Source organism: Nomascus leucogenys, chromosome 17 (assembly GCF_006542625.1).
Source record: "Nomascus leucogenys isolate Asia chromosome 17, Asia_NLE_v1, whole genome shotgun sequence".
NCBI classification, from domain to species: Eukaryota; Metazoa; Chordata; class Mammalia; order Primates; family Hylobatidae; genus Nomascus; species Nomascus leucogenys.
Genome location: NC_044397.1, coordinates 89,925,905 through 89,938,854, shown reverse-complemented (window position 1 = coordinate 89,938,854; position 12,950 = coordinate 89,925,905). Strand labels below are relative to the sequence as shown.

The window sequence follows — 12,950 nt, the reverse complement described above, 5'->3', positions numbered from 1 at the left end:
ATGCCCTGAGCCTTCGAGAAGTTATCTCAAAGGTTGTCCAGGCACTGGCAAATCACAGACCTAGGAATGATCCATTGGCCACAGGCCCAGGGAGCTGGCAGCTCCTGGGACAGAATGTACCAGGGCGATGTCACAGAAGCTGGGGGCATCTAGAACTCTGGCAACTCCTGGTCTCCACGTCATCTGCCAGAAAGGCCACCTGGGCCAGCACCTCCTGAGACCGGCCTTCAAAGACACGATGCATGCTGCTCTGCCGTCCGGAGCACTTAATGCCTAGAGCCACCAGGGTCACAGTGGCCGCGTCACTGCCTCTGAGCCACGCGGTCATTCCAACTCAACTGCCCTCGCATCCTGGCCACAGGCCCCCTGGGAGGCCCAGGAGATGCCCAAAGGCCTCATGCCTGCCGTCTCCACTGGGACCTAGCAGCACACAGCCAGCAAAGTGGGTGACCATGGGGTGGCCACGGCCAGGCCGAGCCATGGTGGCAATCAAAGCCTTGCTGGTCTTGTCGGTGCTCCAGGTGCCCGCGCAGGCGGTGGTACGGGCCACGCTGGAAGACAACTCGAGTTCGGTGGACTTCGCGGATCTGCCGGCGCTGTTCGGCGTCCCCCTGGCCCCCGAGGGCATACGGGGCTACCTGATGGAGGTCAAGCCAGCCAACGCATGCCATCCCATCGAGGCCCCGCGACTGGGCAACCGCTCTCTGGGCGCCATCGCGCTGATCCGCCGCTACGACTGCGCTTTCGACCTCAAGGTGTTGAACGCCCAGCGCGCCGGCTTCGAAGCAGCCATCGTGCACAACGTCCACTCCAACGACCTCGTGAGCATGACCCACGTCTACGAGGACCAGAGGGGCCAGATCGCCATCCCCTCGGTGTTCGTGGGTGAGGCCGCCTCGCAGGACCTGCGGGTCATGGGCTGCGACAAGTCGGCCCACGTGCTGCTCCTGCCCGACGACCCGCCATGCCACGACCTGGACTGTCACCTCGTGCTGACCGTGTCCTGGGCGCTGGGCTGTACCCTGGTCCTGGTCGGATCAGCCTTCTTCGTCCTGAACCGCCTGTGGCTCTGGGCCCAGGCCTGCTGCAGCCGCAAACGGCCGGTGAAGACGTCTACCAGCCAGAAGGCCCAGGTCCGCATGTTCACGCGGCGCAACGACCTGTGTGCCATCTGCCTGGACGAGTACGAGGAGGGCGACCAACTCAAGATCCTGCCCTGCTCCCACACCTACCACTGCAAATGCATTGACCCCTGGTTCTCCCAAGCCCCCCGGCGCTCCTGCCCCGTGTGCAAACAGTCAGTAGCCGGCACAGAAGATGGCTTTGACTCCACCACCGACAGCTTCAGGGACGAGGACCCCTCCCTACCGGGCCACCGGCCCCCCATCTGGGCCATTCAAGCCCGACTACGCTCCCGGAGGCTGGAGTTGCTGGGCCGCGCCAGTCCCTACTGCCGCTGCAGCACCACATCCCTGGAGGCAGAGGATACCACTGTCTCCCCAGCCCCTCCTGAGGCCCCTGGTTGGTAAAGATCTAGGGCGTGGAGGGGACGCAATGAGGAATGTTTCTGCCCTGAAAAGAATAAAGTGGGTTTGAAAGTGGATTCTCAGACTCGCTGCTGATGGGTCACCCACCTCTGGCTGGGGTCGGGGGACACCCATCTCCATCAAGCCTAAGGCCAGTGCTCGTTTCTGCGGGCAGGTGAGCGAGGGGTGGTGAGGGCTGGGGGGACTTTTCGGGGCGGCTGTGACCGTGCTGCCGGAGTGGCTTTGAGACGGGGCGTCCGTGCTTTGGTTCCAGTCCCTGGCACAAGGGCCACTCGTCCCGGATGGCCTTATTCTTCATTCACACTTTTTCTTTTAAAATAAACATTTTATTTTGGAATCGGTTTAGATTTCCAGAAAAGTTGCAAAGGTGCCACAGAGTTCTCCAACCCCTTTTACTCTGTTTCCTCTGATGTCTCATGGGATCCCAGGTGTGATGGGATGGGAGGCTGAGGTGGGAGGTTCGCTCAAGTTTAGAGATTTGAGACCAGCCTGGGCAACATAGCAAGACCCCACCTCTACAAAAAAAATTTTTTTAGGCCGGGCGTAGTGGCTCACGCCTGTAATCCCAGCACTTTAAGAGGCCAAGGTGGGCTGATCATGAGGTCAGGAGATCAAGACCATCCTGGCCGACATGGTGAAACCCCGTCTCTACTAAAAACTACAAAAATGAGCTGGGCGTGGTGGTGCGTGCCTGTAATCCCAGCCGCTCGCTACTCGGGAGGCTGAGGCAGGAGAATTGCTTGAACCCGGGAGGCGGAGGTTGCAGTGAGTCGAGATCATGTCGCTGCACTCCAGCCTAGTGACAGTGAGACTCCGTCTCAAAAAAGAAAAAAAAATTTCATTAGCCAAGTGTGGTGATGCATGCCTGTAGTTCCAGCTACTTGGGAGGCTGAGGTGGGAGGATTGCTGGAGCCTGGGAGGTGAGCTATGATCACACCACTGCACTTCAGCTCGGGCAACAGAGCAAGACTCTGTCTCAAAAAAAAAAAAAAATGCAAGGAGGCAAGGGAGTTTTCTAGGCAGTGAGGGGGCTGTTTGGCCATGCTCCAACGAGAAATAGCTACTAGGTGAGGTCATAGGAGCAAAAGGGTCAAGGTCGCCTCTGTGACATCCCCTGGAACAGTGTGAATGTGAGAGTCACGTGCAAGATTCCGAATCAAGCCCAAGCAACCTCCAGGGAGCGCCCACTCTGTGCCAGACGCTGTTCCAGGCACACAGACACAGCAGTGAACAAAACAGAGAAAAGTCCCTGCTCTCCAGGGACTGCTATTCCAGGGTGGGGGATAGACAAAAAGTATATAATTAAATAAATGAGCAGGGAGATGTCAGCAGGAGATAAATCCTGGGGCTAAAACACAAGGGGGTCATGAGATGGAGAGAGCTTGGCGGGTGGTCAGGGAGGTCAGCAAGGAAACATCAGAACTGAGATCAGGGCCAGGCACAGGGGCTCCCGCCTGCACTCCCAGCACTTTGGGAGTCTGAAGTGAGCAAATCGCTTGAGTCTAGGAGTTTGAGACCAGCCTGGGCAACATAGTGAAACTCCATCTCTCCAAAAAATACAAAAATTAGCGGGGTATGGTCGTGCACACCTATAGTCCCAGCTACTCAGGAGGCTGAGATGGGAGGATCACTTGAGCCCAGGAGCTCAAAGCTCATAGCTCAAAGTGAGCTATGATTGCACCACTGCACTACAACCTGGGTGACAGAGTGAGACCCTGTCTCAAAAACAAAAACAAAAACAAAAAAAACAAAAACTGAGACTGAAATGGGAGGAAGGAGGCGTTAGTGCAGGAAGGACATTCCAGGCAGAGTGTACAGCCTGTGCAAAGGCCCTGTGGCAGGACTGCACCTGACATGTTGGAGGAACAGCCAGAGGCCCATATGGCAGCAGCACAGTGAGTTGGGGGGAGAGGGAGGAGGGGAGGGTCGGAAGGGGATAGGGCAGGTCGCGCAGGCCCTCGTAGAGCTTAGTAAGAAACGGATTTTGGGCCGGGCATGGTGGCTCACGCCTGTAATCCCAGCACTTTGGGAGGCCGAGGCGGGCGGATCACGAGGTCAGGAGATCAAGATTATCCTGGCCAACATGGTGAAACCCCATCTCTATTAAAAATACAAAAAATTAGCTGGGCGTGGTAGTGTGCACCTGTAGCCCCGGCTACTCGGGAGGCTGAGGCAGGAGAATTGCTTGAACCTGGGAGGCGGAGGTTGCAGTGAGCTGAGATCACGCCACTGCACTCCAGCCTGGGGACACAGAGACACTCGTCTCAAAAAAAAAGAAAAAAGAAACGGATTTGTTCTGGGGTGCTGACTAAAACCACTGGAGGGTCGGGGCTCAGTGGCTCACACCTGTAATCCCAGCACTTTGGAAGGCCAAGGCAGGTGGATCACCTGAGGTCAGGAGTTCGAGACCAGGCTGGTCAACATGGTGACACCCCATCTCTACTAAGAATACAAACATTAGCTAGGCATGATAGTGCGTGCCTGTAATCCCAGCTACTTGGGAGGCTGAGGCAGAGAATCGCTTGAATCTGGGAGGCAGAAGTTACAGTGAGCCAAGATCACGCCACTGCACTCCAGCCTGGGTGACCGAGGGCGACTCTGTCTCAGTAAAAAAAAGGAAAGAAAAGAAAAGAAGAGACACAGAGACAAAGACATAGGGAAGACAGCCACGTGACAACGAAGGTAGAGATTGGGAGTGATGCAGCCACAAAATTGTTACCTCCTCTTTTTATGAAGACACCAGTCATACTGGATTAGGGTCCATCTTAATGACTTCATCTTAACTTGATTACGTCTGCAAAGATCCTATTTCCAAATACGGTCGCATTCCCAGATATCAGAGGTTAGGACTTCAACATATTTTTTGAGAGGATGCAATTCAACCCATAACACACGGGTGAGAGGGAAGGAGGCCCAGCTTGGGGAGTTGCCAGACCTGGATTTGAAGCTGGCTGTGCTGTTTCTGGCTTTCTTTGAGACGATGGGCACGGCCATTTCTCTCTCTGAGCTCCACTTTATGGATATGGAAAATGGACATCCTAACAGCATGTACCTCATATTGTTGCTGGGAGATTCTAAAGAGGTACTTCATGCAAATACAATTTTTTTTCTTCTTTTTTTGAGACTGAGCCTCGTCACCCAGGGTGGAGTGCAGTGGCATGATCTTGGCTCACTGCAACCTCCACCTTCCAAGTTCAAGTGATTCTTCTGCGTCAGCCTCCCAAGTAGCTGGGATTACAGGCATGTACCACCACACCTGGTTAACTTTTGTGTTTTTAGTAGAGACGAGGTTTCACCATATTGGCCAGGCTGGTCTCGAACTCCTGACCTCAAGTGATCCTCCCGCCATGGCCTCCAAAAATGCGAGGATTACAGGTGTGAGCCACTGTGCCCGGCCGACAAATACAAAATTTAATGTGCTTCCTCCACCTCTTTGATTGCCACAGTGCTGGGTCTCACTTCCACACCTTTGCACAGGCAGTTTTCTCTGCCCAGAGTGCCCTCCACACGCCTCGCTCAGCCTAGCTCAACATTACCATTCCTTCAATCCCTTGCACACATCTACAAAAAGGATCCCAAATATGAGAATCAAGAGTCCTGGGTTTAGGCCGGGCACGGTGGCTCACACCTGTAATCCTAGCACTTTGGGAAGCCACGGCAGGAAGATTTCTTGAGCCCAGGAGTTCAAGACCAGCCTGGGCAACATAGCGAGATCCCGTCTCTACAAATACATTTTTAAAAATTAGCCAGGCCTGGTAGTGCCTGACTGTAGTCCCAGTCACTTGGGAGGCTGAGGCGGGAGGATCACCTGAGCCCGGGAGGTCAAGGCTGCAGTGAGCTATGATCACACCACTGCATTCCAGCTTAGCTCGGGTGACACAGACAGACTATCTCAAATAAAAAAAAGTCCTGGGTTCAAATTCCCAGCCCTGCTACTCACTGTGAAGCCCCTGAGAATGCCACTGCCCCCTCAGAGTCTTGACTTGCTCCTCTGTAAATGAGGATAACATTGCTAGCTACCTATGGCAGACATGTATTTGGGGCCAGCAGCATGGTGCAGCTGTGGGGAACTTCCTGTCTTCCACTGAGTACACGTGGCTGCAAGGAGTGGGGAGAAGAGACCTTCTTCCTGGTTCTGGGTAGTCACATGACCCAGGCCTAGCCAATGAAAGGATTGCACCCTCTAAGCCACAGTGATTGGTTCAGGATGGGACATGTGATCCAAGCTGGGCCAATGAGAGCCATCCCTGGGATTTGTCCAAGAAGGATCAAAAAGAAGACTCTTCTGGAGGGGCACTCCTTCACGTCTGTAATCCCAGCACTTTGGGAGGCTGAGATGGCCGGATCACTTGACGTCAGCAGATCAAGACCAGCCTGGGCAACATGGTGAAACCCTCATCTCTACTAAAAATACAAAAATTAGCTGGGCCTGGTGGCGGACGCCTGTAATCCCAGCTACGTGGGAGGCTAAGGCAGGAGAATCACTTCAACCCAGGAGGTGGAGGTTGCAGTGAGCCGAGGTGCCCCTCACTTACTTGTCCTCTGTAGTAGTTCATTCTCACGCTGCTATGAAGAAATACCTGAGACTGGGTAATTTATAAAGGAAAGAGGTTTAATTGACTCACAGTTCTGCAGGGCTGGGGAGGCCTAAGGAAACTTATAATCATGGCAGAAGGAGAAGCAAACATGTGCTTCTTCACATGGTGGCAGGAGAGAGAAGCGAAGAGTGAAGAGGGGGAAGCTCCTTATAAAACCATGAGATCTCATGAGAACTCACTCGCTCTCACAAGAACAGCATGGGGGAAACGCCCCCGTGATCTAATCACATCCTACGAGGTCCCTTGCCCAACATGTGGGGATTACAATTCAAGATGAGATTTGGGTGGGGACACAGAACCAGCCAGACCGTATCACCCCCTCAGCATCTCAGCTTCCTCAGCTGTCAAATGACAGTGACTCGGAGCAGAGACCACATATGCTTTCTGCACACAGTTGCCCATGAGCCCTCCTATCACCATTTGAGCTTGGGGGGTGTGATGTTCCCCATTTCTCCCAGGAGGAAGCTGGCATAAAGAGAGGGAACCGCCCCTGCCCAAGTGCCACAGCTAAGGAGAAGCTGCACCAGGCCTCAGCATCGGCCCTTCCCCACGCCCGGCTCCCCCTGCCAGGCCAGGTGTCCGGCTGCAAATTAAACAGATTTGCTGTCCGAGATCAGACTGCTTCTTTTGTCGTTTCTCCCGTCCTGCTCCAAGGTCTCAGGTTTTATGCCAGGATAGTTAAACTCTCAAAGACAGAAAACACTGCTGGGAAGGAAGATCTGTCTGTACAGGGTGATATGTCTTGGGTTGGCACACGCTACACTGCCTTTTCCAGCAGCCCACATTCTGCCTGGGGCTCCTGGTGACTAGGGGTTGGAAGAAGAGAGAGAAACCTATGGGTGGAACACATTGGTAGGGGTCAGACATTATTGCACTGTACCTTTTCATGGACAGGCAGAGAAATGAAGCCCAGAGAGATGCGGGCCCAGCGCATGCTCACCCCGTGTGTTGGGGCCAAAGACAAGACTCAAATTCATGTCACCTGACTCTGGTGGGCTGGCATTTCCCTAAGTCTTGTCTGGGTAGCTCATGAGTCAACAAATAATTGGCGGCCAGGCATGGTGGCTCACTCCTGTAATCCCAGCACTTTGGGAGGCTGAGGCAAGAGGATCACTTGAGCCCAGAAGTTTGAGACCAGCCTGGGCAACATATCTAGACCCTGTCTCTACCAAAAAAATTAACCAGGTGTGGTGGTGCATGCCTGTAGTAGCAGCTACTTGGGAGGCTGAGATGGGAGGGTCACTTGAGCCCAGGATTTCGGGGCTGCAGTGAGCTGAGATTGTGCCACTGCACTCCAGCCTGAGCAACAGAGTGAGACCCTATCTCAAAAACACCACCACCAAAAAAAAAAACAAAAAACAAAAATAAAAACCAGACACACAGTCTTGGGACCTATCCTCACACACAAAGACCCCACCTCCACTCCCACTACTCCCACACTCTGCACTGAGTTTAGACTTTCTTCACTGGGGTGTTTTGCTGATCAGCTTTTAATTTTACTATAGTGAAATCGACCAGTTGGTTTTCTTTTACGGTTCTTGCTCCCTGTGTCCAGAGAAACTTTGCCTACCCTGAAGCCATAAAAATATTCTTTTTATTTTCCTCTAAAATTTTGTAATTCAAGCTTTCATGTTTAGTCTATGATGCATCTTGAATTGATTTTTGTGTATGGTGTGAGGTAGGGGTTAGCATTCTTTATTTCCCCACACAGGTAGCCAGTTGTTCCAGAGGCTTTTGTTGAAAATACTTGCCTTTCGTCATTGGATCATCTAAAAGCAAATGACCATGTGTGATATGTGGGCGGGGGGGGGGGGTCTTTTTCTGTGTTCTCTGTTCTGTTTCATGGATCTATTTGTCAATCCTTATGCCAATACCCTTGTCTTGTTTACTGTAGCTTTATTAGACATAGACTTCCTTTCTTCTTTTCCTTCTCCTTCCTCCTCCTCCTCTTCCCCTCCTCCTCCTCCTCCTCCTCCTCCTCCTCCTTCTCTTCTTCTTCTTCTTCTTCCTCCTCCTCCTCCTCCTCTTCTTCAGACGGAGTCTTGCTCTGTTGCCCAGGCCGGAGTGCAATGACACAATCATAGCTCACTGCAATCTTGACCTCCAGGGCTCAAGTGAATCCTCCCACCTCAGCCTCCCAAGTAGCTGGGACTACAAGCATATGCCACAACGACTGGCTAATTTATTTTATTTCTTGTAGTGATGGGATCTTGCTATGTTGCCCTGACTGGTCTCAAACTCCTGGCCTCAAGCAATCCTCCTGCCTTGACCTCCCAAAGTGCTGGCATTGCAGGCATGAGCCACTGTGCCCAGCCTGGACATAGATTTCAAAGAGCAAGATCCATGTGGTGTCAGCTCCATATACAGACTTCCAGCAGGACCAAGGGAGCTGCTGGCAGATGGAAGCACTGGCGTTTTCTCTAGGGATTCATCCATGGATGAGCATTCCTCTAAAGTAGCATCTCATGGCATCTTTGCTCCTAGAACACACTTCATTCTTGAGATGACACCCAATCATACTTCCTGAGCACCTGGGATTTGTTGATTGGTGTCATCTCATTTCATTTGTTTATTCATTACATATTTTCTAAGCACCTTCTATGTGCCAGAGCCTATGTTGGGCACTGGGACACAGAAGTGACCACAACAAACCCAGCCCCCACCTTCACAAATTCTGTCTAGTGGAGGAGGCAAATATTGAACTATGTTTGAACAACTGAACAAGAATGTATCAAACAGTGGTGAGTCCCAGGAGAGAAATAAGAAGGAGATAAGATAAAGCATGTGAGAGGCAGGATCAATCAAAGAATGCTAGAATTACTCGGTGAAAGTTGAGGGAGAAACAAGATATTTGCAGTCTCAAAGTAACTCTCTCATGATATTTATTCATTGGAAAAGAATAAAGATAACTTTCTGGGGGGAAATCTGGCTGGTACCACCTTAGCCAAGGGATCAAAATTAATGCCCCCAGCAACAAGACACATTGACAGTGTGTGCCTCCTGATCTGATGTTCTGAGGGGACCACAGCATCATCTCAGTGGGATCTGGGCAGAAATGCAGAATCTCCATCTAATCATGATTAGACACCAGAAAAGCCTGAATTGAGTGACCTTCCGTAAAACACCTGGCCAGTGCTCTTCAAAAGAGTCAAGGTCGACTGGGCATGGTGGCTCATGCCTGTAATCCTAGCACCTTGGGAGGCCAAGGCAGGAGGATTGCTTGAGACCAAGAGTTGGAGACCAGCCTGGGCAACATAGTAAGACACCATCTCTACAAAAAAAAAAAATTAAAATTAGCTGGGTATGGCCGGGTGTGGTGGCTCAAGCTTGTAATCCCAGCACTTTGGGAGACCGAGGTGGTTGGATCACGAGGTCAGGAGATTGAGAACATCCTGGCTAACATGGTGAAACCCTGTCTCTACTAAAAAAAAAACACAAAAAAATTAGCCGGGCATGGTGGCATGCACCTGTAGCCCCAGCTACTCGGGAGGCTGAGGCAGGAGAATGGCTTGAACCTGGGAGGTGGAGGTTGCAGTGAGCTGAGATTGCACCACTGCACTCCAGCCCGGGTGACAGAGTGAGACTCTGTCTCAACAAAAAATTAATTAATTAATTAATTAATTAAAATTAGCTGAGTGTGGTGGTGCATGCTTGTAGACCCAGCTACTTGGGAGGCTGAGGCCGGAGGATCACTTGAAGCCAGAAGTTGGAGGCTGCAGTGAGCTATGATTACACTACTGCACTCCAGCCTGGACAACAGAGCGAGACCCTATCTCTAACAAAAAGAGAGAGAAGGAGTCAGTGGCCAGCAGACAGTGTGGTTGGGAACGTCCTCTGTGAGTCGGAGGAATTTAAACTGAGGCGTGGAGAGTAAGGAGACAGGATGGGAGAAGATTGGAGTTGCGGGGGTGGGAACAACATGGGCACATGTTCCATGGCGGGAGGGGTTGGTGTGTCTGAGAAGAGGAGAAGAGAGTGTGGCTGGTGTGGAGGGCAGGAGTGAAGAGGTAATGGGGCTGATGATGAAGGGCCTTGTCAGCCACGAGGAACAGTTTGCATTTTCTTGCCTGTGCAATTCACAGCCTGTTCTATTTGAGTTCCCCCAAAGCAGCCCCCAAGACAAGGATTTCAGGACAAGTGGTGTATGTGGGAGATAATCCCAGGAATCCCCAGGAAGGGCGCGGGAAGGTCCAAGAGGAAAGAGAAGCAGCAAACAGGGGTGCTTTCATGAGCCAGGGGCAGGTAGAGTTCAGTCCCACTGGGGACCTCGGGGAGCCTGTGTTGACGGTGAAACTCAGAATTGCCCCACCTGGCCAGGTGCGGTGGCTCACACCTGTAATTCCAGCACTTTGGGAGACCAGGGAGGGAAGATCCCTTGAGGTCAGGAGTTCGAAACTAGCCTGGCCAACATGGTAAAGCTCCATCTCTACTAAAAGTACAAAAATTAGCCAGGAGTGGTGGCGGGTGCCTATAATCCCAGCTACTCAGGAGGCTGAAGCAGGAGAATCGCTTGAACCTGGGAGGCAGAGGTTGCAGTGGGCCGAGATAGCACCATTGCACTCTAGCCTGTGTGACAGAGTGAGACTCCGTCTCAAAAAAACAAAAACAAAACAAAAAAACAACAAAAAAGGAATTGCCCCCACCCCAAGGACGAGGGATTTATGCAAAAGCCAGTGCACCATCGGTTGGGGGTTGCTGGGGGGAGTCGTGTGAATTCTGTGATACTTCCAGCCCGCCATGGGCAATGTCAGAGCAGGCTTGGACAGACAGACAGAGTTGGAATCCCAGCCTGCACTTCCAGGAAACAGGGAGGACCGCAGGGATCTGAGCAGGAGGCCAACGGTGCCATGTCCAGAGTCCACAGAGCTTCACTGACCAATACGGGGGCTGCCGGCTACATGTGAATATTTAAAGTCATTCAAAGGAAATAAAATTTAACATTCAGGTCCTCACTCACACTGGCCACATTGCAAGCACTCTGTAGCTGCATGGGGGTGGCTGTGTTGGCTGGCATGGGTCTAGAACATTCCACGCATCCCAGAAAGTCCTAATAAACAGCCCTGTGTTAGACAATGTTGATCAAGAGAGTGATACAATCCTATTTTGGCTCTAAGAAGATCTCTCTCTTAAGAGAAAACAGCTAGTTGGGGGTGAGGGTAGAAGTTAGAAACCCGGAAAAGTGTCTGGGGCAGGTGTCCAGGCTGGAGGTGATAAAAGCTCAGACCAGTGCAGTAGCAGTAGGGGTGGGGCAAAGCCATTTGGAAGAAGCATCAACAGAAAGTCCTGCCCATTCAGATGTGAGGTGTAAGGGGAGAGGAGAAAGAGAAGGGGAAACCTGGACTCTGATGTGAGTGACAGGTGGAGAGGGTCACCCAAGAGGAGAAGCAGATTTGGGGCAGACACTGAGCTGCTTCTGGGCCTTGCTGGGTCTGAGGGGTCAGAGGGAACTCCAGGAGGACGTGCAGTTGGCAGCTGGACTCTGATGGTGGAGATCTGGGCAGACATGAGAATCTGGGCCCACGGGGTATTTTGGCCACAGGCCCAGCTGGCAACCGCTGGGCTGTGATGTAACTTGTCAGGCGGAAGCCGAGCCCCGTCCCCAGGCTCAGAGGCACAGCTTGCCTAAATGCTAACAAGTTTTGCCTCCAAATGGTGGTGGGGTGTGCGTGTGTGTATGTGTGTGTTTAATTCTGGAATGAATTTAATTCTAATTCCGCCGACTTTGGGGATGGGAAACAGCTGTCTTAATGAGTTAACAGTGGGTTTAAAATAGCAAGCATCTGTTCGCTGTCTGAGCCAGCACCCGCTGAGGCCACTCCCAGGCTGCAGGGCTCAGTTTTGGGGGGGCCCTGGTTGCAGCTCTGGAGATAGTAGGGAACAGGGGGCTGGCAGTCCTGAGACCCCAGTGCCAGGCGAGTGTCCTGCCCCCTCCTGGGATTTCTGGCGCCTCGTTTGTGAAAACTGGGGCTGTTGAACCACCAGGCTTGAGCCAGAACCTGTGCGGGGGGCTATGAGCACCATGAGTGGGCCAGGCTGCTGCTGCAGGGCTGGCAGGTGGTAAGCCCGTCCCCACCCTCCTCAGATGCTTCCTGGCTGAGTGGCCAGAAATGCCTGTGCCTCAGTTTTCCCATCTGTGAATGGAGATGGTGTTAAAAAGTTTAGAGACATTAAGACACGTAAAGTGTGTGCTTATGACCGTGCCAGGCAGACAGTCAACACTGTGGAAATATGTAAAGAGTGTCTAAAAAGCAAATACAGGCTGGGTGCGGTGGCTCACGCCTGTAATCCTAGCACTTTGGGAACTGAGGCGGGAGGATTGCCTGAGCCCAGGAGTTCAAGACCAGCCTGGGCAACACAGTGAGACCCTGTCTCTACAAAAAAAGTTAAAAATTTAGCCAGTTGTGGCAGCACACACCTGTAGTCCCAGCTACTTGGGAGGCTGAGCTGGGAGGATATCTTGAGCCCTGGTGTTTGAGGCTGCAGTGAGCCGTGATCATGCCACTGCACTCCAGCCCAGGTGACAGAGCGAGACTCTGTTTCAAAACAAACAAACAAACAAGACTGGGCACAGTGACACATGCCTGTAATCCCAACACTTTGGGAGGCCGAGGCAGGAGGATCACTTGAGCTCAGGAGTTCAAGAACACCTGGGGCAACATAGCAAGATCTCATCTCTACAAAAAGTTTTAAAATTCACTGGGCAGGCCCGGTGTGGTGGCTCACACCTGTAATCCCACCACTTTGGGAGGCCAAGATGGGTGGGTCACCTGAGGTTAGGAGTTCAAGACCAGCCTGCCCAACATGG

At 52.3% G+C, this 12,950-nt stretch overlaps 1 protein-coding gene across 1 annotated transcript; it reads left to right on the top strand.

Annotated features, from left to right (window-relative positions):
• The first annotated feature begins 169 nt into the window (after positions 1 to 169).
• On the top strand, positions 170 to 1,603 carry ZNRF4 (zinc and ring finger 4). Its single transcript, XM_003280594.3, has one exon. It carries the CDS (start codon positions 243 to 245, stop codon positions 1,527 to 1,529), a length of 1,287 nt encoding a protein of 428 aa, XP_003280642.2. The 5' UTR covers positions 170 to 242; the 3' UTR covers positions 1,530 to 1,603.
• Positions 1,604 to 12,950: the final 11,347 nt, after the last annotated feature.

Bases quoted from the DNA above. Each gene is read 5' to 3' on its own strand.
- ZNRF4 (XM_003280594.3), top strand. From the start codon at position 243: ATGCTGCTCTGCCGTCCGGAGCACTTAATGCCTAGAGCCACCAGGGTC.